Consider the following 23502-nt stretch of genomic DNA (forward strand, 5'->3'; position numbering starts at 1 on the left):
CAATTTTTTATATCTTTCTTACGTTAGTACTAAGGATGTTACAGAGCCCGATTTTTTAAGAGCGTTAGGCTTTTAAAAAATTTTAATTAAAATATAGACTCGTACTATATCTCAACATAATGTTCACTCATAATATTTAGATCATTTTTTTTTACATTTTTTCCCCAAAAATTCTTTATAGCACCATTAGGATTATTTTCTTGATTATGAATATCATAATTATATTACGATTTTCTCTGTAATTTGCTCAAAATTTGACCATACACCAAAGTTAGTTTCGGGTCCTCCGCGAGATGTCTCTACTATGACCCCTTGTCTAGAGACCCTAGATATAAGAGACTGGCCTCCAGCAGAGAAAAACCTGAAAGCGGCCATGCCATACGTTTTGGCGGTTACACGACATTTTCCCGAAAACTAGATGGAAAAATGTTGGTACCAACAAAACTTTACCGGCAGCGTCTGAAAATGGGTGTAGGGAAGGGAGCGGTGCACTTGGACACGGTGCATTTGGACACAGCCAATCACAGCACCGTGTGATTAGAGACATTTGTAGGGTCCCTTGGAACAGCGACTTGTGATTGGACTGTGTCCAATTGCCCCGTGTCCAACTGATATACACCCGTAGGGAACGTAGTTCCATCTAAAAAATGGGTGCAGATAGTGCATCGAACAGCGTGAAAATCAGTGTCGACCAAAACGTATGGCGTGGCCGCTCTCAGGTTTCTCTCTAGTAAAAGCTTCCAAGTCATCACGATTGGTGTCACTGTAGTGAAATTTTATCGGTAAAATAGAGTATCTGTAATGTATTTTTTAGATTGCTGGATAGATAGTAATCTAACATATCGTAGCGAAGTTTAATTCGTAAGGTGGCGCTTCTTTATCAGTCCTCTACATTACCGATAATGCAACATCTATGCAATCGTAAACAATTCATGTATGTACTCCGGTGCGTTTGAAATGTTAGTCGTATATTTTCTAATTAAAGTGCGCAATTAAAGTAACACGCTAAATTTCTCAACGAAAAACGATACATTTGAAACATCAGCCATGCCGTGTGAAATGATAACTCTGCAGCTTGGCCAATGCGGCAATCAAAGTAATTTTATTACACATGTTGCTTGCACCAAAAACTTCTTTCTGATTTAGTAAATTCTAATTTGCAAACTTATTGTTAATCAATTTGTGATCGATTATTTCTCAAATTTCTTCAATTTTCACAATCATTCATCCAGTAAAATTAAGTCTACACATATCTATGAGCTCAACATAATATTGCAACTTTATGTACAAACTAAAAATATTTAATAGGATTTAAGGCAAGTCTGTGCTATCTTCATGGATATATTTCACTTATTTTAATAGTTGGGTTTGAGTTTTGGAAAAGACTATGTGCAGAACATGGTATTAGCCCAGAAGGAATCTTAGAAGATTATGCAACGGAAGGAACTGATAGAAAGGATGTGTTTTTTTATCAATCAGATGATGAACATTATATACCACGAGCTGTATTGCTGGATTTGGAACCCAGAGTAATCCATACCATCATGAACTCCCCATATTCAAAGGTATTTGTATTTTATCATTACTGTTATATTATTTATACTCTAAGTTTTATGTAGAAGTTAAAAGTTTTCAATTGTTTGTTACAAGCTGTACAATCCTGAAAATATCTATTTATCAAAAGATGGTGGTGGAGCTGGTAATAATTGGGCATCAGGATACCACCAGGGTGAAAAGTTACAGGAAGAAATCTTTGATATATTAGATAGAGAAGCTGATGGTAGTGATAGCTTGGAGGTAATCTCTATTATAGTTTTCCACACATTAATCTTATTTTCATATTTTGTCAATATTTATTATGATTTTCATATCATGTCTGTGAAGCAGAGAATCGTTTCCTTTGAATTTTTAGGGTTTTGTCTTGTGCCATTCTATAGCAGGAGGTACAGGTTCTGGCATGGGATCCTTCATGTTAGAAACTCTAGCGGATAGATTTCCTAAAAAGTTAATTGAGACATACAGTGTTTTTCCAAATCAAGATGAGATCAGGTAAATATTTACTTAATTTTAAATCTTTTGTATGTTTAACTCAGACATGTACATATTATAATGTTACAGCGATGTTGTAGTACAGCCATACAATTCATTATTAACTTTAAAGAGGCTAACTCAATGCGCCGATTGTGTAGTCGTTCTTGACAACACTGCTTTAAACAGAATTGCCTCAGACAGATTGCATATTCAGAATCCTAGCTTCACGCAAATTAATAAGCTTGTCTCGACAATAATGTCTGTCAGTACCACCACTCTAAGATATCCTTCGTATATGAATAATGATTTAGTTGGTTTAATCGCACCACTCATACCAACTCCTCGTTTACATTTCTTAATGACTGGTTACACGCCGCTTACAACGGATCAAGAGGTAATTAATTTAATAAGTTTAAATATATATATACAGAGTGTCTAAAAAATCATGCGAACTGTTATAGTGAACAAGCTATATATAAAATTGCATTTATGATTAAAACTATAAATGTGTACGAATATTAAATTTTACTTAACAGGGTGCGTCTGTGAGGAAAACATCTGTTCTGGATGTGATGCGACGGTTGTTACAACCGAAAAATATGATGGTTTCTACAGCATTAGATAGAAATACATCTCATTGCTATATATCTATCTTGAACATAATACAGGTAATTGTTTAAGAACAATATTACATTTGAGTTGAGTTTATCGCGCGAAATTCTTAATGCAAATGTATAATGAAACTGTAACTTCTTTTGGAATTGATAACATCTACTTATAAATGTACAAGCATAAATTAAATAAGTACATAACAAAATATTAATGATATATTTTTTATAGGGTGAAGTGGATCCAACACAAGTGCACAAATCGTTACAAAGGATTAGAGAGCGAAAACTCGCACAGTTTATTCCTTGGGGTCCAGCTAGTATCCAAGTAGCTCTTTCAAGGAAATCGCCTTATATACAAAGCACGCATCGTGTGTCTGGTTTAATGTTAGCCAATCACACTAACATATCATCGGCAAGTATCGATTACTTAACTATTATTTATCCAATTATAAAGATTTGATATTAAAATACGATATATAAAACTAAATGTGATAAAACGTTTCAGCTGTTTGACAGAGCTTTACAACAATATGATAAACTACGTAAACGTGAAGCATTCTTGGAACAATTTCGCAAAGAGAAAATGTTTGAAGACAATCTTGACGAGCTGGACAATTCGCGAGAGGTCGTAGAGTATTTAGTAAAGGAATACCAAGCAGCAACTCGGGATGATTACCTCAGTTGGAGTCCAAGCAAGCCAGACACATAAAATGTCTAAAATGTATGAGTATTTAGTTTTTCGTATTTAGTTCAGTTAAAATTATTCAATACTATGAAATATTCCAAGCATATATAATATTGTGGGAAACTCGTGGAATTCATAGAATTCAGATGTTTTTTCTAACATTCTAATTCTCACTCTATATTGTAACATTTTCTGTATATTTGTTGTGCAGATAACAAGGATTGTATCTCCTAAAATCTCACGCCGCAATAATGCTTGGAAAGAAAAAGATACTTTAGTGGAACAAACCATAAGGAAATTGTCTGAGAAACTGAGGTTCAAAAATCGCAGAATCTCCATTTAGTGTGGCAGTATAGATCATAGCATACAAAAATTTCAGCAGTAAACGAATTGATCAATCACAATCGAGAATCTCAACATAATAGTCTTCTAAGTAATGTTATTTAATGATAACATTCCAAGTAATGTGATCGGTTAATTCGCTTATTACTTACATTCTACTGTTTGTTTTTTCCTGTGTCATTCGCTTGAAATTACTCCGTGAATTCTACTTAATCAGTGTCACACAGCATCGTATCGCGCATGTCGCAGTTCCATACGTTAGCCATCGTTCACTTCACATTGATCAAAATTTTTACGCCGTTTAATTTAATATTTTTTTTTATTTGCGTACATAATTAGGGGGTAGAGTGGCGATCGTAATGAAACCCGTGTGACCAGGTAACGAGTGAGAATGAGTAACTGTAAGGAGCTTTTCTTCTTGTCTTTCTTTTTCGTTTTTCTGTGCCATGTCCTCATTCGAATGCTATAATTGGAAAATTATATATCTTTCAGTTTTTGATGTTATTTGATTCTTATTATCTGATTCTTATTTCTATCTAATGTTATTTTCAATGCCTTTCGAAATCCCGTCCGTTAGCAAATCTCACTTAGAAGAGATATATAAAACAAAGCAAGATAAATCCTATTTTTTGTACATTTCAATATTTTAATGAATTCAGTATATAGATCTTGCATACACATTGACATGCTAGTTTCTAGTGCCATATTTAACACCAAGCATATAGTCACTCAACTTTGGATTTGATTCATCCAAAATGAATCACTAACAAATAAAAACAAAGTGTACAAACCTTGTATTTCAAGCACTCCAAATCCAGGACCGGTAAAGATTTATAGTGAACATTAACTTCTCTTTGTAAACATTCGTATGTATTTAATTCTACAAATCCCTCAAGTGCAAGTTTTGTACAAGTACGTTGAACTTGCTCAATGCAAGGAGAAAAGAAACAGAGTTTTCCACCTATTGGATAATAGCTATTATATATTATATGTAATGCAGAATGTAACTCTTACAAAATTCTATGTGATGCGCAAATCACATCTTTAAGTACACTCATGTTATAATCTTTACCACACCATAACATTTATATGGATATTAAAATATTTTTATCATAAAAGATGTCTAATTGGGCCATATTAAATAGTACTGTTTATAGAAATTGCATTGAAAGGATTCTCACCTGTCTTTTTTAAAGCAACAATAGCATGTTCTATAGCTAACCATGGATGTGGAAGATCCAGAAAGACTGCATCAACTTTGTGCCTTAGTTCTTCTCCAAATCCTTCCAAACAAACATCCTTCTCCTTTACAGTCACATAATCACATAGACCATGTTTATCAAACTCCACGCTAGCAAGAGAAACACGTTGTTCGTGAAAATCAAAAGTATACAAATGACCACTTGGGCGTATTGTTCGAATCAACGAATGAGATAAAGAACCACTGCCTGTTCCTGAAACAGATTATAAAAGAAATATATTGTTTATTTGAATCAGTTTATTAAATTGACTTAAATGCACTAAAACAAATATACCTGTTTCAATAACTATACTTCCTGGTTTAAGTTCCATTAAATATATAATGAGACTAATATCTGGACTATAAATAATTTGTGTTCTATGTGGCAGCGTCAGTGTCCAAAGCTCTGGTGTTGGTTGCAACACATATGCCCAGCCTCGAGATAGTTCCACTTTTGATCCATATCTTTGTCCAACAAGTGAGAAGACCTTCAGTGCACCGTATACAGTTTGAAATACATTGTCGATTATCTCACCCTTCTTGTTCAATATTTTCGCCTTTACTTCTAGCGAGTGCATATTGTTTGGTTTCAAATATAAGATAACAACGTCTCCTTCTTCGATAATTTCCTTGCTTTTATTGAAACTCATTTTTTTCACGTGTGAATATTGAATTTTATTTTACTTATCTTTAATATTTATCTATACATAAAACCAAATTGTCGTTTATTTGGTTTTGTCAACTTTTAATCGAATATTTTGATATTACTAAGACATATTGCGCGTATGATGTTTCCATATCTTATTTATTTACTTATTATTTTGTTTTATATTTTCAACCTTTATTTCATAAAACTGTAATCATTCCTGTCGACTGATATGTACACACACGTGGTTAAAATTGATATAGGCGGCAATTTTTATTTTCGTATTTTGTCCCATCAAAGTGGCAAAGAAAAATACAACATGTAATTTGAATAAATTAATTTACTAATAATATTTTTAATACGTATTATATGTCGCCTACTAATATATGATATTATTATTTTACTCGAATATTTGGTCTGTTCCTTTCAGCTGCACTGCTGAACTGGTGCAATAAGTTAAGGTGAGACAAATATATGTTTTCTCACTCTAATGCAGAATTCACACCGCGTCCAATGTCCGATGTACTACGTCCGATATCCAATAGGAGAACAGCTTTCTAATAGAGGATTCAATTCTCCATTGGAAAGCTATTCTTTTATTGGATATCGAATGTCGTACGTCGGACATCGAACGCAATGTGAATTCTGCATAAGGGTGCTATTTCACGTGTCGTACGATAAGCTTTTCAGATACGTTTATTGGTTGGCGAATAGAGTATTTCTAGGTTCTCTGTTCGTCAACCAATGAACGTATCCAAAAAGCTTGTCGTACGCCACGTGAAATATCAGCCTAATGTAGGATTCACACCGCGTCAATGTCCGACGTACGACGTTCGATATCCAATAGGAGAACAGCTTTCTAATGCAGGATTCATACCGCGTCAATGTCCAATGTACGACGTCCGATATCCAATAGGAGAATAGCTTTTTAATGGAGAGTTGAATTCTCTATTAGAAAGCTATTAGTTCTATTAGTTCTTTTATTGGATATCGGACGTCATACGTTGGACATCGGACGCGGTATGAATCCTGCATAATATAGAATTCAATTCTCCTTTGGAAAGCTATTCTTTCATTGGATATCGGATGTCGTATGTCGGACATCGGATACGATGTGAATCCTGCATAACTTATTGCACCAGTTTAGCAGTGCAGCTGAAAAGAACAGACCAATTATTAAACATTATCATATCACACTACATTTTATGGAGGTTAGGGTGCGTTCAAAAAAAAAATTTAGAGTGCAACCGTTGAATGATTATTAGGGCGAATTCATAACTTGGCAGAAAAGTAGAAAACAGAAAAACAAAAGCCAATCAGAGCGAGTACTATCAATTTTCTGCTCAATGAGCTGAGTCGAGAGAGATATGGGGTGCATTCGGGGAGCACACTACTAACGTTACCGCATTCTTCTATCTTTAACGCTTCTTAGATATACAACAAGGATAAAATGACACAATAGCACTGATAGCGCTAATAGCGAGCTCTCCTAACGCACCTCATAGGTGCGTGCATGGTCTGTTTTTTTAGCTGCACTGCTGAACTGGTGCAATAAGTTAAAATGAGATAAGTATATATTTTCTCACTTCAAGTTATTGCACTAGTTCAGCAATACAGCTGAAAAAACAGACAAATTGTTTAGCAAAGAAAGACATCTATGATAGTGAGCGTTTCTGAATGCAGCCATACGTAGCTGCGTTCCGAAATTCATTGCGAGTACTGAAAATCTATTAGCGTATTCGACTAGCCCAGGGTTAATCGCTCCGAGAGCGATTAATAACATCATAAGTCTCTACTAGCCAATCATAAAGCTTATAAGTACTTGTTCGACTAATAAACATAGGCTGAATAACCCAGAGTGAATTAATCCAGAGCCAGTAGAACATGCTATTAGATAGCCTGTTAGCAATCTAGGTTGCGTTCTAAAACGTTCTTTTTAGGAAATTTTACTCGATACTCTATAATATATGTAACGTGAACTATAGTTATTGAGTAAATTTTCCTCAAAAAGAACGTTTTGGAATGCAACCCTAGTTTAGTAGACATCTGTATGTTATGCTGCGTTCGGAAATACACTGTGTGCACACTACTAGATAGCCGTTGGAGTGAGCGAAATATAAAAGTGAGATAAAAAGAGAGGGAGAGTACTCAAGTGACGTTTCCGAACGCAGCCTTAAGGGACGTCTACATTGGAAGTAAGCAGTAAGAAGTAGGAAGTAAGAATAAAAATTGACCAATCATAGTTGATTATCTTCTCACATTCGACTGTGGTTGGTCAATTTCTTACTCTTACTTCCTACTTCTTGCTATTTACTTCTAATGTAGACGTCCCTTTACATATACTATAGAATTTCAGTACTGGTAGTGAATTTCAGAACGTAGCCGTAAATAGGTATGTGGAGACGACTTAAATTTTCGCGGGCAAATAAACATGATTTGGGAGCTCAGCTCCTTTTGAATCCGAGGAGCAAATCGAGGAGCTCGATTTACTCTGAAAATATAAATACAAACGCAGATATGATGATATGGAAGCAGATAAATGTAAATTGCCGAATAATTTTCTAGATAAAAGAGCAATCCAACGTCTTCGATTTACAATATCGAACGCAGCTACTATAAGTATGCGTTCCGAGTTGCGCATGAAGCGCGTATTTCCTACAGTATACGTGATATAAACTACAGATAAATGCGCGCATATGCATAACACGAATGCAGCCTAAAACACACCATATTGACATTCGTATGTCCCTCTATCGTAGTAATAAAGGGTGCGTTCCGTTTCTACGCATGATGCGCATGAAGCGCAACGTTAGAGTGACAGAGATACGAGAATAAGATAAAATGAGAGGGAAAGCACTCGGGTTTTCGAACCTAGGTTAGGTTAGTTCTCGAACGCATGGACTGTCTCAGCTCCGAAGTAATGCAGTCCATGCGCTCTCATGCGTTCGAGAATTAATCTAACCTAGGTTCGAGAACCTTACACGAGTGCTCTCCCTCTCATTTTATCTTACTCTCGTATTTCTGTTACTCTAACGTTGCATGCATATCATGCGTGGAAACGGAACGCACTCAATGTATTGCAAGAAAAATTTGAATAATTACGTTATTCCACGAAAATATACAACACAAACGTATTTTTATTAAAACAATTCGTAAACTCCATCGTTTAAAACAGTATAAATCTAATTAACTTGTTTATATTTTCTTATGTACATAAATACATTAGTAATATTCTTTCATTTATATACATATTTCATATATTTTACATCTTTTGAATGCAGTTTCTTGTGCAACTGTGTGCTATATATCCTCATTGTTTTCACAAAACAAATTTATTATAAACGAACAAATGTGGCTAACATCTTCAAGTACACATCTATAGTTTAACATAGCATACATCCAGTACTATAATTGCTCACTGAGCACTCAGCTCTTATTTATTAATTTAGTTGGTGTGTATTTTCAAATTTGATCAAAATTTAAAAGTATAAATTGATCAAATCCGAAAGTTCACTGAGTTCTTAGTAAATGAAGTTAGAACTGAATTCACCCATAAAAAGCTTGTCAAGAATCAATTGTCTGTTAAATTTAATCTATTTTTTTGGCGCCTCGTGTTTTCCAAGCAACCAGCAGATTCCATGAAAAGTATAAAGAGAAACAATGAACCTGCGAGGCTAAAAGGATAAAAGCATACCAAAGTACGCCATATGGTAAACCCTGAAAAATAAATAAAATAAAAAATAAATGGATATATAGCTGATATCTTTAAAATGTTTTGAAAAACAAAATAAGCAAACAATTAGAATTGCTTCTTTAAAAGCAATCTTGTAAAAATACAGAAAAACATAATCATAAGTCTAAAATTCATACCTGCCACAAATGAATATCCTCTGATTTTCCAACAGTTAAATATGTCCAAACATCCTTAAAATAATATACAACGGCATAAGACAATGGACCATATCCTAGTAAGACGATACTTATCATATATTTCTGTAATGTCTTGATTCTATTCTTTTTTATTGCTGAGAGAGCAAGAAAAGATAAAATCATGCTAGTGCACCATATATATTCCCACCACAATGGCTGAAATAAAAAAAATATAGCCTATTAAATAATTAAATAATAATTAAATAATTAAATAATAATTAAATAATTAAATAATATTAATATTTTAATAATTATTGTTTAAAAAAGCATTAATATGCATTTTATTATATTATATTCAAAATAAAACTATAAAATTTGAAATAACAGATTAAAATAAATGTCCAAGTAAATCAAATTAAGATATTTTTTGTTACATACCTGTGGTATTTGTAACTCCTCTATTTCTAAAATAAATATGTCCACACGATCTAATATATCTGCAGACAGCTTCGCGAGCATAACAAAAAATAATAGATAATGGAAAAATATACAGCACTTCAGTCTTGATTTATTAGTCACACTGAAATAAAGTATATTTTATAAGATAAGACAAAAATAAAGTATAATAGAATATAGTATTTTAATAAATAATAATAGTAGTAAATTTGATATATATCCAGACAGCATAAAATCTCCTGAGGATGTCCTAAGGACGAAGAAATATCCTCAGGACTTCCTTAGGATATACTCTGGATGTTCCCTGGACATATGTGCTGTTAGAGTATATTTATAAAAATTGAATGTTTATTTTCTCAATATATAATTGTGCATAATTCAGGAATGACATTAACATATTATATTTAGCTATTTGAGTCTATATTTGATTTATTCAATATATCTAAAAATTGTAATAGTTTTCACTCAATGCTGCGCTTTTTGTGGCTTAATAAGTCTATATATATCAGATTACATATATTTAATGTAAACAATATGTCACAGAATAACCACAATCAGCCAAGTGTAAGTTAACACTATCATGCCATTAATCAATGAGATTCTCTCTGTATCTTACAATTAGTCTTTGAAAAATGACTCCACACTTCTGTTAAGAGTTTCTTACCTGACTTGGTAATGTGTCGCAATTTTCTGTCTGTGGTTATAATCACTACCGTCTGTTCCTAGAGCTTGAGAGATTGTCACTTTTGAAGCCATTATTGGGACTATTTGTATGGAAGCCTTGATGTCACAAGCACGAGATGTAAAATCTCTCAATTCAAGAACTGAACCCCGAGGCAACTCGTGCGGCGGCTCAACACCGAATATTTAACTATTTTTAAACTTTCCACAGCCCGGTAGGATTGCTGGCCTCGTGGCTCGGGACTGCTCGGGAGATACCGAATACTACCGAGTGCGCTGGACGTGTTGGTCTCGTGAAGCTTCGTTTTCAACAACGCTGTTCGTGTAAACGTAAAAAAGAAATATTCAAAATTCAGCCATCCAACAGTGAGCCTTCTCGAAGTGTCTAACTTCAGACGCGACGATAAGCGGCATGCGCGCGCCACTGAAAAGATAGGTTATAGCGCGATTGTGTCTCGTTGATCATTCCTCCTGTCTTCGTTGATTTTGTCGAAGGTACTTAGGGTAACTGTTACGAATTACATAACAAATAAAAACGTAATAATACTTGTATGTTTTAGATTATGATTAGGTCGGATTATCCCTCTGCACTTGTTCTTTACTTTAATTCTCAATGGGATTAAGGAACAGCTGATTAGTGTTTAAGAGCTATCATGTTATTAGGTGTTCAATCATGGAAAATTTGTCGACACATATCATGCAGCTTTACGTCAAGATATTCTGTTGCTATGGTGCATATACAATATTCAGACAAATTTACAAAACTTACTTATGTTCTCTTTGCTTGTGTTTTCTAAAGAAACTTTAATTCTAGTGCTCTGGCTCTCAGAGACTCAAGTCAACAAAAGCTGCATATATGGAAGAACCAATTCCATTTCCTGTTGACAAAACTGTTGTACATAAAATCAAGAAAGATCCATGTCAAGTACAAGTGCCAGAATGGTCACCTATAACAGTTGATTACACTAAACTTCATGAGCATTATCTTAAGTTGTCAAAGATTAGATTAACATGTAAGTATATTATACATTATTGGATGTACCAATCTGTTACAATTAGCTAGGAGCAAAAATAGAAAGGCTTCTCTTTTAATTTTCTAATTAACATATACTTTCTAGAGATTTCTAGATATTTAATCATTATACACTGATCGTCAACTTGATTGTCATTATCTAAATATTAGTTATCTAAAGATTTATTATCGTAATTTAAGGATTTAGCTTCCTATTATTAAATTGATTTTTTTTTATTGTAGCTCTTGTCGTAACCACAACTATGGCTGGATATGCATTGGCTCCTGCACCATTTGATATTTATACATTTACCATGTGTTCTCTTGGCACAGGCTTAGTCTCTGCTGCAGCAAATGCAATTAATCAATTTTTTGAGGTTCCTTTTGATGCACAAATGTCACGAACAAAAAATCGTGTATTAGTACGTGGCCATCTGACGTAAGTTCTTTTTAGACATTTTTTTACTTTAAAGATAAGATTTCTAATAAATAATGTGGCAATTGAATATGTTGTATCAGATCCGTTCAAGCAGTAGCATTTGCAGCTGTTTCTGGTATCGTTGGATTATCTGTACTTTACTGTCAAGTGAACGGTGTGACAGCAACATTGGGTGCTATTAATCTTGTTTTATACACGCTCATTTACACCCCTATGAAACGTATTAGTATTGCCAATACCTGGGTTGGCTCTGTTGGTGAGTACACTTTCCATAATATCAATACATTTATTATTAAAGTTTATTTAAGGGATTTTTCCCATAAACTATGTTGTATTTGTTTTCATCTAATTGTATAGAATAGATTTAGTTTGTGGATATAGAAAAAGTTATTACTATCACACGCATATGACATTAGTAGTGAGCATGTTAATGGCAACTACATATAAATTTTCTTTTTCCATTATAGTAGGAGCTATACCTCCGCTTATGGGCTGGGCGGGTTGCACCGGTAGTATCTTGATGCCAGGTGCTTGGATTATGTCCGGTATTTTATATGCGTGGCAATTTCCACACTTCAACGCTTTGTCGTGGAATTTAAGACCGGACTATTCACGCGCTGGTTATCGAATGATGGCCGTTACAAATCCAAATTTATGTCGTAAAACTACTGTGAGGTACACCGTGGCTCTGACGGGTCTGTGTTACTTAGCACCTGTATTGGACGTGACGAATTGGTGGTTTGCATTAGCTTCGACACCACTCAACGCGTACTTCCTTTATCTAGGTAAAACAAGCGATATTGAAATTAATCGCTGAAAATAATCGTACACTTGTCAAGATTCTCAATATTTTTTCGGTGTTTAAGTAATGTTCATTGGTCATTTTAGCTTGGAAATTCAATAATCACTCGGACAGCGCTAATTCTAGAAAATTATTCCGATTTTCACTGCTCCATCTACCTCTGTTGATGATGTTGATGCTCACAAGTAAGAAATATTGGAGTATTACGAAAAAACACGAGGACAAAATTGTGTCTCATAACGAATCGACGAGAAAGGATTTAGTGACAGTTTTGACCGCTATCGCTCCGGCAACTTCATCCGTGTAATCATAGGTTTGCTGTTGGACTTGATAGTACAAATGAATGTAAAAATCTCGTTAGACTCAAAAGTTATGAGATTTTTACGTTATCTCGTGTTAGAGAATTTTGTAAAATACAATACAAAACCTGTGGATCTAATTATGCGTTAGATCAAATATTTATATAGTCAATAAATTAGTGTCAGATGTTCTTATTTGACGCCAAAGATACGAAGTGAGAGACAAAAGTTCTAAAATATTATGTACAGTTTTATTTAAAATATTTTAACATAACGTCATATCACGTTTTGGATTTCCTTGCGCTTCGCCTCAAAGTCTTTCGCTATCTGTCTCCTGGTTTTGGTTAGATTTCTGTGCCCGACACAGTCTAGATTTTCTACATAGCATTTGGTCCTACAGCATTGCCGACATAATTTATATTCGCATTTAAAACCCTGCAATTTGAAACCATGCATTATAATCTCTAAAATGCTACGTTATTTGAAAAGATATTGACGATTTTTATTAATAAATAAGAAAAGTTATGAGAAGATATAACTCAACGGACCAGAGGATTCGGACAATCGTGGCATCGGTCTGAACTTCTTTTAGGAGCCGAGGTCGTTCTATTCGGCCGTCGTGCTATTCGCTTAAGCTTCTTCGAGCGTTTTCGCGATATTTCGTTTCCATCCTCATCCTGATATTTCCTTTTCTGAGGTGCGCCTTCCTGAAAAAATTTTCATTCTCAAACTAATGTATCTCTCGCCGTCGGTAGAATGATTTACCTGTAATTTATGCATATGCTCTTGCGGCGGCTCACGCACATAAGGTTGACACAGCCACGGTGGTAACACCAAATTATAATCTGCAAGTTTCACAGGACATATTGTACATACGAATGGAATAAACGCGGATAATATTTCTTCAGACGTCAAGTTTCATTACCGGTTTGTTCTTTCCGCCACATCAAACGCCCCTCATGATACGGCAGATAACGATCCCTCAAGGCATACGCAACAGTCCTGAAGGCCTCCATAGTAGAGTTCGTGGCCAGGTTCTCTCTTTCCTCTTGATTTTCTGCTAAACAAAGTCTACTCTCTAGTTAAAAGAATGCCGCGCGCACGAGTGGAACTTGAAAAGTCACGACTGCTTCCATTGGAATTGCGATCGTTTTGCCGTCTACTACGATCGGAATTTGATATACGTACACGTGATGAAACAGTTTGAATAGGTGACCGCGGACGTACGAGGCCGGCGCCGGATGTTGCTCCACGAGGTCCAAATACTCCAGAGCAGGCTCCCAACAAGCGGGGTAACGAGACTCGAATATGTATGGATTGTAAAGATTTCCCTCCGCAGACATCACACCCTGCACTCGGGTTTCTTCGATGCACCGTTGCAAGTCTTGCATACACTGTATGTTACCGTTGGCAATCACAGGTATTTCCACAGCGTCCCTAATATAACAAAATGACAAATCAATCGCTTGATAATTATACTTTTGCAGCTTGCAAACTTGGTAGTTTTCATCGTATAAATAAAACGATAATAATAATTATTAAAGTCATAGGAAGAGAATCGAATTTTTCCTGTTTACTTAACATCAGCCACATCGAATGAAAATAAGAACGAATACTCACCTGACGGCTTTAATGTGCTCCCAAGATGCCAATCCAGTCAAAGGACCCTTTTGCTCCCTCGTACGTCCGTGGACGGTAAGCAAGCTAGCACCTGCATTCTCCAACATACAGGCGTATTCTACGGTACGACTTATTTCTGGAAACACTCGTAATTTGCACGTGACAGGTACGCGTAGTCCATGCTTCAAGGTAGATACTGTGCGGGAAATTAATTTATTGTGTCATTGTTTTACAGCATTAGGAAATCAAAACGAAGTGCTGGCGATGATAACGCATTAAGCCATGCGAGATTCATAATTGCAGAATAACTTCATTATCGATTAAGAATCTCTGCGTATTTTAAGGCTGAGATACAACGATTGCTTCTTTAAGGATGAATGGCTCAACGTGTTTTTGCGCAGAACTCTTCGATGAAAGCAGATGAAAGCATACCGATTCTCTGTAATAAATCCCAGTCGTCCTGCAAGAAAGCCCCGTAACGTCCACGCTTCGCAATCGCCTGTGGGCAACCGATATTGATGTCCACCGCGTCGCAATACGGTTCGGCCAAGCGTGCAGCTTCCAATAGCACTTCCGGATCACTGCCACAAAACTGAAAAACAATACATCGCTTGTGCATAAGGTAAATTTTGTCTCTCTCAGCAATATCGTCCTCTGGCGTATTCTCCTACATTGAAAATAGTTCAAAATGTAGATAAAAGGATGATAAAAGTCAATTGCAGATCTAATTTATATATATTTATAATATACTATACACGCTCGCATACAAATGCAATATAATAATATCGGAATGATATTGTACTTGCACTGCTAAACCTGTGTTTAGCTCTCTCTCTCTTAATCCTCTTTCCTATATTTTTTATTTAAATTATAAAATTTGTAATTGATTTGTATATAATTTGTACTATTATATATATTTATATAATTTAATATATAATATATAAATATATATATAAATATATATATGTGTGTGTGTGTGTGTTTGTGTAACATATATAATATATTAATATAAAAAATATATAAAAATAATATATTTAATAATTAAATAAAAAATAAGACGATCATTTACTTAATTTTTATTTTTAAATTATATTTTTAATTTAAATCTGAAAAAGCCTTACGATTATTTGATTGATTAAATAGTTACTCGTATGAGGAAAAAAGCACATGCAAAGATCTTTTTATGATATTACAGAAAATTTCGGCGCAAAGCCATACCTGTACGACCAACGGACGATCCTCGCTGGTGCTAGCGAGAGCCTCACGTCTGTACTTCGGGTCCCGGCAGAACACGGAGGAGTGCAGCATCGGCGTGTAGCAGAGCTCAGCGCCGTGTCGCCTGCTGAGCAATCTCCACGCCAGCTCGCTCGCGTCTACCATCGGCGCGACTATGCAGCGCGGTGAGCCCAGGTTCTGCCAAACGTTGGTCTTCTCCTGCACGGTAACGTCCTGCAGCACGTAGGGTGACTCGGACATGGTCTCTGACATTATCTGCGCAAACACAAAGTTGAACGTCGTTACTCTCATACGCGGCTATGAGACACTACTTAATTTATTCATGTGTGTAAAGAAGCCTTTGTCGAGGAAATGTATCGCGTGTCACAGCGCAATAATGTTACTTCCAGGCACTACCCGCTCAAGCGACACCAATTGCACTGTGTGTCGCGCGACTTGGGACGGCCACATCGTACGGCTTGGTACCGTCTTCTTGCCAATCGTTAAAGCGGCCAGTCCCCGTGTTCTTTAGACGTTCCATAAACGTGTCTTCGCCGCTGTGTAATATAGCCGCTTCGCTAGATATGCATATGTATATCAGTCGATATACTTCCGATGAAAGAATCGCTTTCTCGATTACGCGATAGAGTAGAACCGTACAGTTAGATCGTCGATATATGAGATATCGTGCGCAAAATTACAAGATTTTCGCTGCGCAAAATTACAAGAGCATTTATCTCGACGAATATCTTCGAGCCAATTTCCGCTTATCCGTTTGCCTGGGAATAACGTCGCCCAGACGTTCCACTATTGACGAGCCAAAAACGCCCAGCACGTCCCAAACGTGTAATTTAATGTGTGCTTTTGAAATCCTACAAGTCGTCGTTATTTGAAACTTGCTTCAGATGAGATACACTCAGATTTTTATTTGGAGTTAGATGTGGGTTTTTCGATTGAACCGCGATTGCAAATGTATAATGTCGCATCGGAATTATGAAAATATAATTAAATTTTCTTCAATTTAACAATTGATTTAAACAAATGTTTCAATTCAATTAATTAATGATTTATTTGAGCAAAATTAACCAAAGAATGTATGATTGACGATTAATTTCAACGAATTTAATTATAAATTCCTTTCAATTCTCTTCGCTCATATCAGTCGTCAATTGAACAATTTTTAACTAAATTCGTTGAAACTAATTGTCAATCGAACAGTTTTCGATTGAATTTGTTGAAATCAATTGTCAATTAAACCATCTTCAATTGAATTGGTTCATATTAACCATCAATTAAACACAAAAGTTAATTTAAAAAATAATTACTTGCAATTCTGTGTCACATATATTATATGATTCAAATAAAAAATTCAAATATAATTCTAAGGATCGTCAAAAAATTAACAGACTTCATTTGAACCAGAGTTGAGTGATTACACATGAATTATGATACTAGATTAGACGACGTAAACTATATATACGCAGTCGGCCTCACGCCCGTTCCTCGTTTTGCGCGTTCACTTGACGCGAAACGTCTCTTGATGAGATGTCATTTGTGTAGATAATAAGTAAACCATGAATGTTTAAACAACATACAGTTTGTTTAAAAATTGATTAAGTTCATATTTTTATTTAATCTTTAGAATCTCCTAACATAAATTTATAGACGTTTGTTTCTTAAACAAATTAAAATCTACAGAATTCTTTGGTTGCATTTTTATATACAGAGAGTTAAATCTATCATTCCGTCATATAATTAAGTGAAAAAATTTCACGCAATTTATATTTTTTAATCATTATATTTATAATTAATATTCAAAACAGATACAGTATATAATTGTTTCATAATTTAATTATTCTTTTTTTGTATATTTTAATATAATTTGCAATATTTTACATAATTTACATTGTCTACGTGAAAAACGACCGTATATACATTATAGAAAATGCATAAATAATCTGCGTAGACTTGAAGTCTACAATCCTACTTGAAACTCATTTCAAGTGAAATACTAAGATCTGAAGTCAGAGTTAGATTTATGTTTTTCAATCACATTAAGTATAGATATTTAGAGTTAGATTTGAGTTTTTTATTTAATTAATATACACGAATGTAATATACACGACATTACATTTATAATCACGATTTAGCCAATAAACTCACATCTAACTCTAAATTAAAATCTAAATATCTCATCTGAGACAAGTTTCAAGTAACAACTATTAATTCTAGAACTCTAAGTACCGAAAAATTACGTTAATCTTAAGCATAGGTAAGTTCTACTCAGCGCATTTTTATTTGCTCGTAACTTCCAGAAAACTAATTAAAATTACATATTCGGCGTAGAAAATATCGAGAAATATGAAACTATTAATGTTTTTGCGATTCAATGAAGTTGCAAGAAATTTTAATGAAACGCAAAATATATGCTCTCATAAGAACAATAACGTTTAAAAAGTTATTCTGAGTAAATTTTATTCATATTAAAGTTCTAGGATTAATATAGAAAGTATATAAAAAGTATACGTTACATTATATGCCTGAGACATACTGGACGATTTTGATTCGTAAATTATATATATACCAGGTGTAGAAGTATGAAACCGGAATTCCCCTATAAATGGTGCCAGCGTTCAGTTTAGTGACCGTAAGACCGCTACTGCCGCGCTATTATATTCTCCTAACAGCTGACGAATATTGTCAACAAACATAACCCCAACTTTCATTCTCTAGTATATTTTTGTATAACCTTAAACATGTCACGTTTCGAGCCTACTAACTATGATTTGCGGACAGCATTGATTTTCTGTTATCATTTAAAGAAAACTGCTGCAGAATCACATCGAATGCTTGTCGAAGCTTACGGTGAATATGCTCTTGGTAAATCTCAGTGTTTCGAGTGGTTTAAAAAATTCAAAAGTGGTGATTTTGACGTGAGGAACGAAGAACTATGAACTATGAACTATGAACTATGAACTGCTGAAACCTGGTCAAACCGTCAATACTAATCGCTACCAACAACAAATGATCGATTTAAATCGAACATTGACTAAAAAACGACCAGAATATGCAAAAAGGCAACACAATGTCATTTTGCTCCATGATAATGCCCCATCACATACAGCAAAACGGGTCAAGGAAACGATCGAGTCGTTCAGTTGGGAATTACTACCGCATGCGGCTTATTCTCCAGACTTGGCTCCGTCCGATTATCACCTGTTCGCATCGCTAGGACACGCTCTCGCTAACCAACGCTTCGATTCGTATGAAAATGTGGAAAAATGGCTAGATAACTGGTTCGCTTCAAAAGATGAAAAGTTTTTTTGGCACGGCATTCATAAACTGCCAGAGAGGTGGGAAAAATGTGTTCAAAACAGTGGAAATTATTTTGAATAAAGTATTATTTATCACTTTCGAACAACAGACGTCTTATTTGTATAAAAAAATTCCGGTTTCATACTTCTACACCTGATATATATATCTCACTTGAAACAAGTTTCAAGTAATGACTATTAATACAGATCTTAGGCCGTTATTCATAGTCAGATCTTATATTTAAGACCGTTTTAAGTTTACCTTCAGAAATTCGATAGCCAATAAAATGATCCGTACAATATCTGAAGATGAACTTAAGACGATCTTAAATATAAGAACCGATTATGAATAACAGCCTTAGACTCGTATTAATAATCGTTGTCTCACCTGAAATACTCAGATCTGAATTTAGAGATAGACTTGAATTCTTTTTATCCGAATCATATATGCGACATTGACCTGTGATTGCGATTCAGCGACGAAGGTCACATCTAATTCTAAATTGAAATCTGAATATCTTAGCTGAAGCAAGTTTCAAGCAACGACTATCAACAGACTTTGAAGATGCCACATACGAGCGTTGACGAAGTGCCAAGCGTTATTGAAAATTTCGATAGATTTTGATCTATTTCATTGAAGTACACAGACGAGACACATCCTGTATACCGCGGATCTTAGGATTTCGGCGGGTGTGGGCGGCCTTATGTTCTTAAAGCAACACCTGAGTCGGCACAGCGCCTGGGAACGTTACTCGCGTAACGGTGGGAAGGCGAAGTGACCCGAGCGCGACGGCGACCTGGGCGTGGCGGGCTTGGAGAACTCCGATTCCGGTATCGGCGACAGTTGGGCAGTCTGCGTGATGTGCGAGCCGATTTTGAAGCGCGGCCTTTTCCTGGAGAAGGTGTTCCGACGGGTGCGGAGGTGCGCCTGAGTGCGCTTCGGCATCGACGCCACAGGCGGCAACGGGCCTAGGACGGAGATATCCCCGGCGCTCGGAGGCACTCTGATCTTGTGAATGACACGTGGCGGAAGATCCAAGGCGGGTAGCCTCGTGGGCGGACGTGGGTCCGGCAGTGACGTTAGCTCCGTCGTCGGCGGCGACGGCGACGTCGAGCTGACAACGTGCTCCTCGATCGCGGGCGCGACGTCCAGGGGGCTGTTCGCCACCGGGATCACCTTGTTGCCGCAGGGCCGGGCGACCGTCGAGGTCGTCGATCTCTGTCTCGACGAGCCTTTCCTCCAACGGGCCTGCAGGAACGTCTGTATCCTCCTCATCGTGCCGCAGGAGCGCTTCGCGGCCTCCGGATGGTCGCCAGTGCGACGCTTCCGGCTGGCGTTCTTCTCGTGCCTGCCGTTCTCGGGATTCATGATGGAGAAGCAGCAAGACACCGGCGAGGGTGTGGAGGATTTCGCGTCCGGAGACTCCGCATGGTTTCTTAACTCTGCCGTCGTCTGCGAGGAGACCTCAATGGAGGTCTCGGTGGTGCGCGAATCATATGAGAAGCAGAGGCGAAAATTCCGGTTGCTCCTCGTGGCGGACAATCTCGAACGGGCGTCTTTACCGGCGTTCGTCGTCTCGACATCGCGTTCCTCATGCGTGGAGCACACGAACACGTCTGTCGTAGCCGCGGTGGCACTGTCCCGGAACATGGAGCCGTTCTCGCAGAAACGATAGAGACCCCGCGTAGCCGTCACATCGACGTCTCGGTCGTCGGCGGCGCAGTGGAGCGCGCCGCAAGGCCCGGGGAACGACGTCGTCCTGGAGCCGGCGGTGATGGCGGCGTCACTGCTCTTTTCCCGCTTGCTGCGCACGTATTCATACGTGGTAAGGCCGAGGCAGGCGATATAGCCGTGGAAAAAGCACAGGTGTATGAGGAGAACCGCGGCGATCGCCGAGAGGACGCCGATAACGGTGACGAGGACGAGCGAGCCGGCGCCAGGCACTGGCAACGACGACGCCGTGGCGTTGTTCATCGTGCCGTTGCCGCTGCTATCACCTCCCCACTCGACGACGCGCGCATTAACCAGCACCAGCTCGCACAGAGCAAGCCCGGCGACCGCGAGCGCGGCCACGAGCGTCGATACCAGGCAGGCCAGGAAGGCCGGATAGTTACGGCTGCCGATGCAATTGTTCAGCCACTTGCAGTGGTGGTCGAAGCGCGGCACACACTTGTTGCAGATGGAGCAGTGCTTGGTGCGCCGGCCGTGCGTAGTGATGTTGCACAGGTGGCACCGGCCGTTCTCGATCACGTGCCGGTGCCTGCTACGGTCGAATTCGGGCACAACCTCGCCGGCCGGCCGTGCACGCACCTCCGGATCGGCCGGATCCAGCAGCAGCACCGTCAGATGGGCCAACCCGTGCACCAGGAACAACGCGGTGAATATGGACGAGAGGACGAGACGGAGGTCCGGCAACAACAACGACGGCGTCGTCAGCACGGCGAAGGTGCCGGAGATCACGATCACCAGCAGCACCCAGCCGACTACCTGCTGCGGGTGCAGCGGCAGCTGCAGGCCGTTGACGCGCCGGAATCGCCTGTGCTCCGGCGGCACGTGCAGCGTCTCCTGCAAGGAGCAGCACCGGTGAATCGCGCGATTCGCCGCACGGCTCTTGCTTAGCATTCCCGGTGGTCTCTGCCTCCTCTTCCCTCGCGTTTTCGGGCCTGTTGAGTTGCCAAGTGCCTTCTCAGTACTCTCGATACTGATCTATCGGATCCGTGGCCGACCTGGATCCTGTGATCGTTCTTGTTCTGGTCCTCGAGTTCTTTGCGCGAACTTCCGTCAGAATTTATTACAGCCGTCGAACTCTCATCAGTAGGTACCGTTCAATTGTACACGTATAATGACTAAGAGATAGTCACAGTTTCATCCCAAATCACGCATATACATACATATATTTCTCTCTTGAACGCACGAGTACGCGCTTGTTTGCTCGCAAAATGTGAATAAGGAATTAATATGTCGGAAATCTCTGAACATTGTTCCACGAACGTGGGGAGCGTTGGAAATTATACTCTGTAAATCCTCTTACTTCTGTGTGTGTGGTTGTTAACTGTTAATTCCAAATGGACTCTTTGAATCTTGTCCCTCCTTTTCTTTTCTTTCCTTTGTCTTCCACTTGGATGTCTCTTTGCTCTTCAATCATCTTAAGAAGCTATGGTCCTTTGTCGCTTATCGTTCACTTTCGCTGACGCGATCTCTCGCTTTCTTTTCTTCTCTTTCTCTCTGTTTCGTACGAACTTTCAGTTTATTCTCCGCGCGTCTCTGCGCCAATTATCGATAATCCTCAATCGTTTAGCCCGAACGTGTGGTTCACTGCGACAGTAAAGTTTGCAAAAGGTGACCTGCTTCGGGAAGGAGGATCGGCGTTATGATGATGATGTTATTAGGTCTCCGTGTCCGTGACCGAAATTCGCCCTTCGTCTAACAGAGTCCGAATCCTGACGCCTTTCCCTCCAGTCGTTCTCCCTGTTGTCGTTCCGTCGCGCGGCACGGCTGCAGGTGATTTCGGGCGCGTCATTCTTCGTCATTCCGTCACACCTCGTCTTCCACACGAAGCGACTCGCGGACGAAGAGACGCGAAGTGCTGCTCGAAGTCCGAACGTCCGCAACCGGCGACGCCTAGGGCGAATCGATAAGTCGCGGTTGCCGCGGAAACCGAATTCAGGGGCGCGACTTGCCCGAAGACGCATGCGGCGAGTTGCTGCGCGAGCGTGCGCGAATACGCCTCGTTTATCGCGGCTTTCGCATTGTCTCATCGCGCGAGATTCGCGATCGAAACCAGCTGGGAGCAACCTGTACCTTCAGCGAAACATAATCGAGCAACTCGAGAATCGGGTCCGATCAGCTGATCGAAAAGTATATGCCAACGCGATTTTTATTTAATCCTGATAGAGTGGCATACGAAACTTCTAGGCCTGTGGTTTTAAGTTTATGATCGGGATATATAAGATTGCGTTTATAAGTTTGATTTAATCTTAAAGAAAACTTAATCTAAAGAAATCTTTAGAATTCTTAATGTAAAGAAAACCAATAGCTTAGAAACAAATTTTATAAAATAAAATTTTAACATATTGAAATAAAAATTCTGGTTTATAAGTTTGATTTAATCTTAAGAAAACTTAATCTAAAGAAATCTTTAGAATTCTTAATCTAAAGGAAACTAATAGCTTAAAAACAAATTTTATCAAATAAAGTTTTAATATAATGAAATAAAAATTTTGATTGCACATACGCAT

General features: G+C 37.9%; 5 protein-coding genes across 7 annotated transcripts; 2 read left to right on the top strand and 3 right to left on the bottom strand.

Annotated features, from left to right (window-relative positions):
* Nucleotides 1-893: 893 nt before the first annotated feature.
* LOC116841376 (tubulin gamma-2 chain) lies at nt 894-4829 on the top strand. 2 transcript variants are annotated; one of them, XM_032809207.1, is made up of 9 exons: nt 894-1096; nt 1309-1565; nt 1651-1797; nt 1913-2049; nt 2119-2425; nt 2568-2699; nt 2872-3054; nt 3148-3363; nt 3539-4829. In XM_032809207.1, the coding sequence occupies exons 1-8, from the start codon at nt 1048-1050 to the stop codon at nt 3349-3351; spliced, it is 1416 nt and encodes a 471-aa protein (XP_032665098.1). In that variant the 5' UTR covers nt 894-1047; the 3' UTR covers nt 3352-3363; nt 3539-4829. The 2 variants fall into 2 exon arrangements, with proteins under 2 accessions (XP_032665098.1, XP_032665100.1); XM_032809209.1 differs by having other exon boundaries at nt 895-1096; nt 1363-1565.
* LOC116841377 (tRNA (adenine(58)-N(1))-methyltransferase catalytic subunit TRMT61A) lies at nt 2915-6010 on the bottom strand. The gene is made up of 4 exons (XM_032809210.1): nt 5205-6010; nt 4851-5123; nt 4461-4630; nt 2915-4132 (listed from the first exon to the last, which is right to left on the bottom strand). The coding sequence occupies exons 1-4, from the start codon at nt 5557-5559 to the stop codon at nt 3989-3991; spliced, it is 942 nt and encodes a 313-aa protein (XP_032665101.1). The 5' UTR covers nt 5560-6010; the 3' UTR covers nt 2915-3988.
* Nucleotides 6011-8736: 2726 nt separating this feature from the next.
* On the bottom strand, nt 8737-10798 carry LOC116841489 (protein jagunal). The gene is made up of 4 exons (XM_032809484.1): nt 10546-10798; nt 9864-10005; nt 9426-9641; nt 8737-9272 (listed from the first exon to the last, which is right to left on the bottom strand). The coding sequence occupies exons 1-4, from the start codon at nt 10635-10637 to the stop codon at nt 9144-9146; spliced, it is 579 nt and encodes a 192-aa protein (XP_032665375.1). The 5' UTR covers nt 10638-10798; the 3' UTR covers nt 8737-9143.
* A 95-nt stretch (nt 10799-10893) lies between these two features.
* Nucleotides 10894-14021, top strand: LOC116841486 (protoheme IX farnesyltransferase, mitochondrial). 2 transcript variants are annotated; one of them, XM_032809479.1, is made up of 7 exons: nt 10894-11057; nt 11123-11293; nt 11377-11575; nt 11818-12013; nt 12094-12269; nt 12484-12798; nt 12902-14021. In XM_032809479.1, exons 2-7 carry the CDS (start codon nt 11216-11218, stop codon nt 13120-13122), a joined length of 1185 nt encoding a protein of 394 aa, XP_032665370.1. In that variant the 5' UTR covers nt 10894-11057; nt 11123-11215; the 3' UTR covers nt 13123-14021. The 2 variants fall into 2 exon arrangements, with proteins under 2 accessions (XP_032665370.1, XP_032665369.1); XM_032809478.1 differs by having other exon boundaries at nt 10895-11057; nt 12481-12798.
* LOC116841427 lies at nt 13347-23303 on the bottom strand. Its single transcript, XM_032809322.1, has 10 exons — nt 20016-23303; nt 16419-16527; nt 15953-16225; nt 15167-15326; nt 14735-14930; nt 14303-14551; nt 14040-14185; nt 13880-13959; nt 13663-13821; nt 13347-13549 (listed from the first exon to the last, which is right to left on the bottom strand). Exons 1-10 carry the CDS (start codon nt 21884-21886, stop codon nt 13391-13393), a joined length of 3402 nt encoding a protein of 1133 aa, XP_032665213.1. The 5' UTR covers nt 21887-23303; the 3' UTR covers nt 13347-13390.
* Nucleotides 23304-23502: the final 199 nt, after the last annotated feature.

The sequence above is a fragment of the Odontomachus brunneus genome, unplaced genomic scaffold, assembly GCF_010583005.1.
Source record: "Odontomachus brunneus isolate Ranch 3 - 2012 unplaced genomic scaffold, Obru_v1 Obru_scaffold_015, whole genome shotgun sequence".
In the NCBI taxonomy this organism is placed as follows: domain Eukaryota; kingdom Metazoa; phylum Arthropoda; class Insecta; order Hymenoptera; family Formicidae; genus Odontomachus; species Odontomachus brunneus.

What these genes read in the sequence shown, in the direction of transcription:
- LOC116841376 (XM_032809207.1), top strand. Translation starts at nt 1,048, where the DNA reads ATGCCGTGTGAAATGATAACTCTGCAGCTTGGCCAATGCGGCAATCAA. An exon ending in TGGCCAATGCGGCAATCAAA is followed by an intron (nt 1,097 to 1,308) that starts GTAATTTTATTA and finishes AATATTTAATAG; the next exon opens with GATTTAAGGCAAGTCTGTGC. An exon ending in CGCTTACAACGGATCAAGAG is followed by an intron (nt 2,426 to 2,567) that starts GTAATTAATTTA and finishes TTTACTTAACAG; the next exon opens with GGTGCGTCTGTGAGGAAAAC.
- LOC116841377 (XM_032809210.1), bottom strand. Translation starts at nt 5,559, where the DNA reads ATGAGTTTCAATAAAAGCAAGGAAATTATCGAAGAAGGAGACGTTGTT. An exon ending in AAGTATAGTTATTGAAACAG is followed by an intron (nt 5,124 to 5,204) that starts GTATATTTGTTT and finishes AATCTGTTTCAG; the next exon opens with GAACAGGCAGTGGTTCTTTA. An exon ending in TGTTGCTTTAAAAAAGACAG is followed by an intron (nt 4,631 to 4,850) that starts GTGAGAATCCTT and finishes ATTATCCAATAG; the next exon opens with GTGGAAAACTCTGTTTCTTT.
- LOC116841489 (XM_032809484.1), bottom strand. Translation starts at nt 10,637, where the DNA reads ATGGCTTCAAAAGTGACAATCTCTCAAGCTCTAGGAACAGACGGTAGT. An exon ending in GCGACACATTACCAAGTCAG is followed by an intron (nt 10,006 to 10,545) that starts GTAAGAAACTCT and finishes ACTTTATTTCAG; the next exon opens with TGTGACTAATAAATCAAGAC. An exon ending in AGGATATTCATTTGTGGCAG is followed by an intron (nt 9,273 to 9,425) that starts GTATGAATTTTA and finishes TTTATTTTTCAG; the next exon opens with GGTTTACCATATGGCGTACT.
- LOC116841486 (XM_032809478.1), top strand. Translation starts at nt 11,216, where the DNA reads ATGTTATTAGGTGTTCAATCATGGAAAATTTGTCGACACATATCATGC. An exon ending in GTCAAAGATTAGATTAACAT is followed by an intron (nt 11,576 to 11,817) that starts GTAAGTATATTA and finishes TTTTTATTGTAG; the next exon opens with CTCTTGTCGTAACCACAACT. An exon ending in TACCTGGGTTGGCTCTGTTG is followed by an intron (nt 12,270 to 12,480) that starts GTGAGTACACTT and finishes TTTCCATTATAG; the next exon opens with TAGGAGCTATACCTCCGCTT.
- LOC116841427 (XM_032809322.1), bottom strand. Translation starts at nt 21,886, where the DNA reads ATGCTAAGCAAGAGCCGTGCGGCGAATCGCGCGATTCACCGGTGCTGC. An exon ending in GGATTTATTACAGAGAATCG is followed by an intron (nt 14,931 to 15,166) that starts GTATGCTTTCAT and finishes TTTCCCGCACAG; the next exon opens with TATCTACCTTGAAGCATGGA. An exon ending in GAGCACATTAAAGCCGTCAG is followed by an intron (nt 14,552 to 14,734) that starts GTGAGTATTCGT and finishes TTGTTATATTAG; the next exon opens with GGACGCTGTGGAAATACCTG.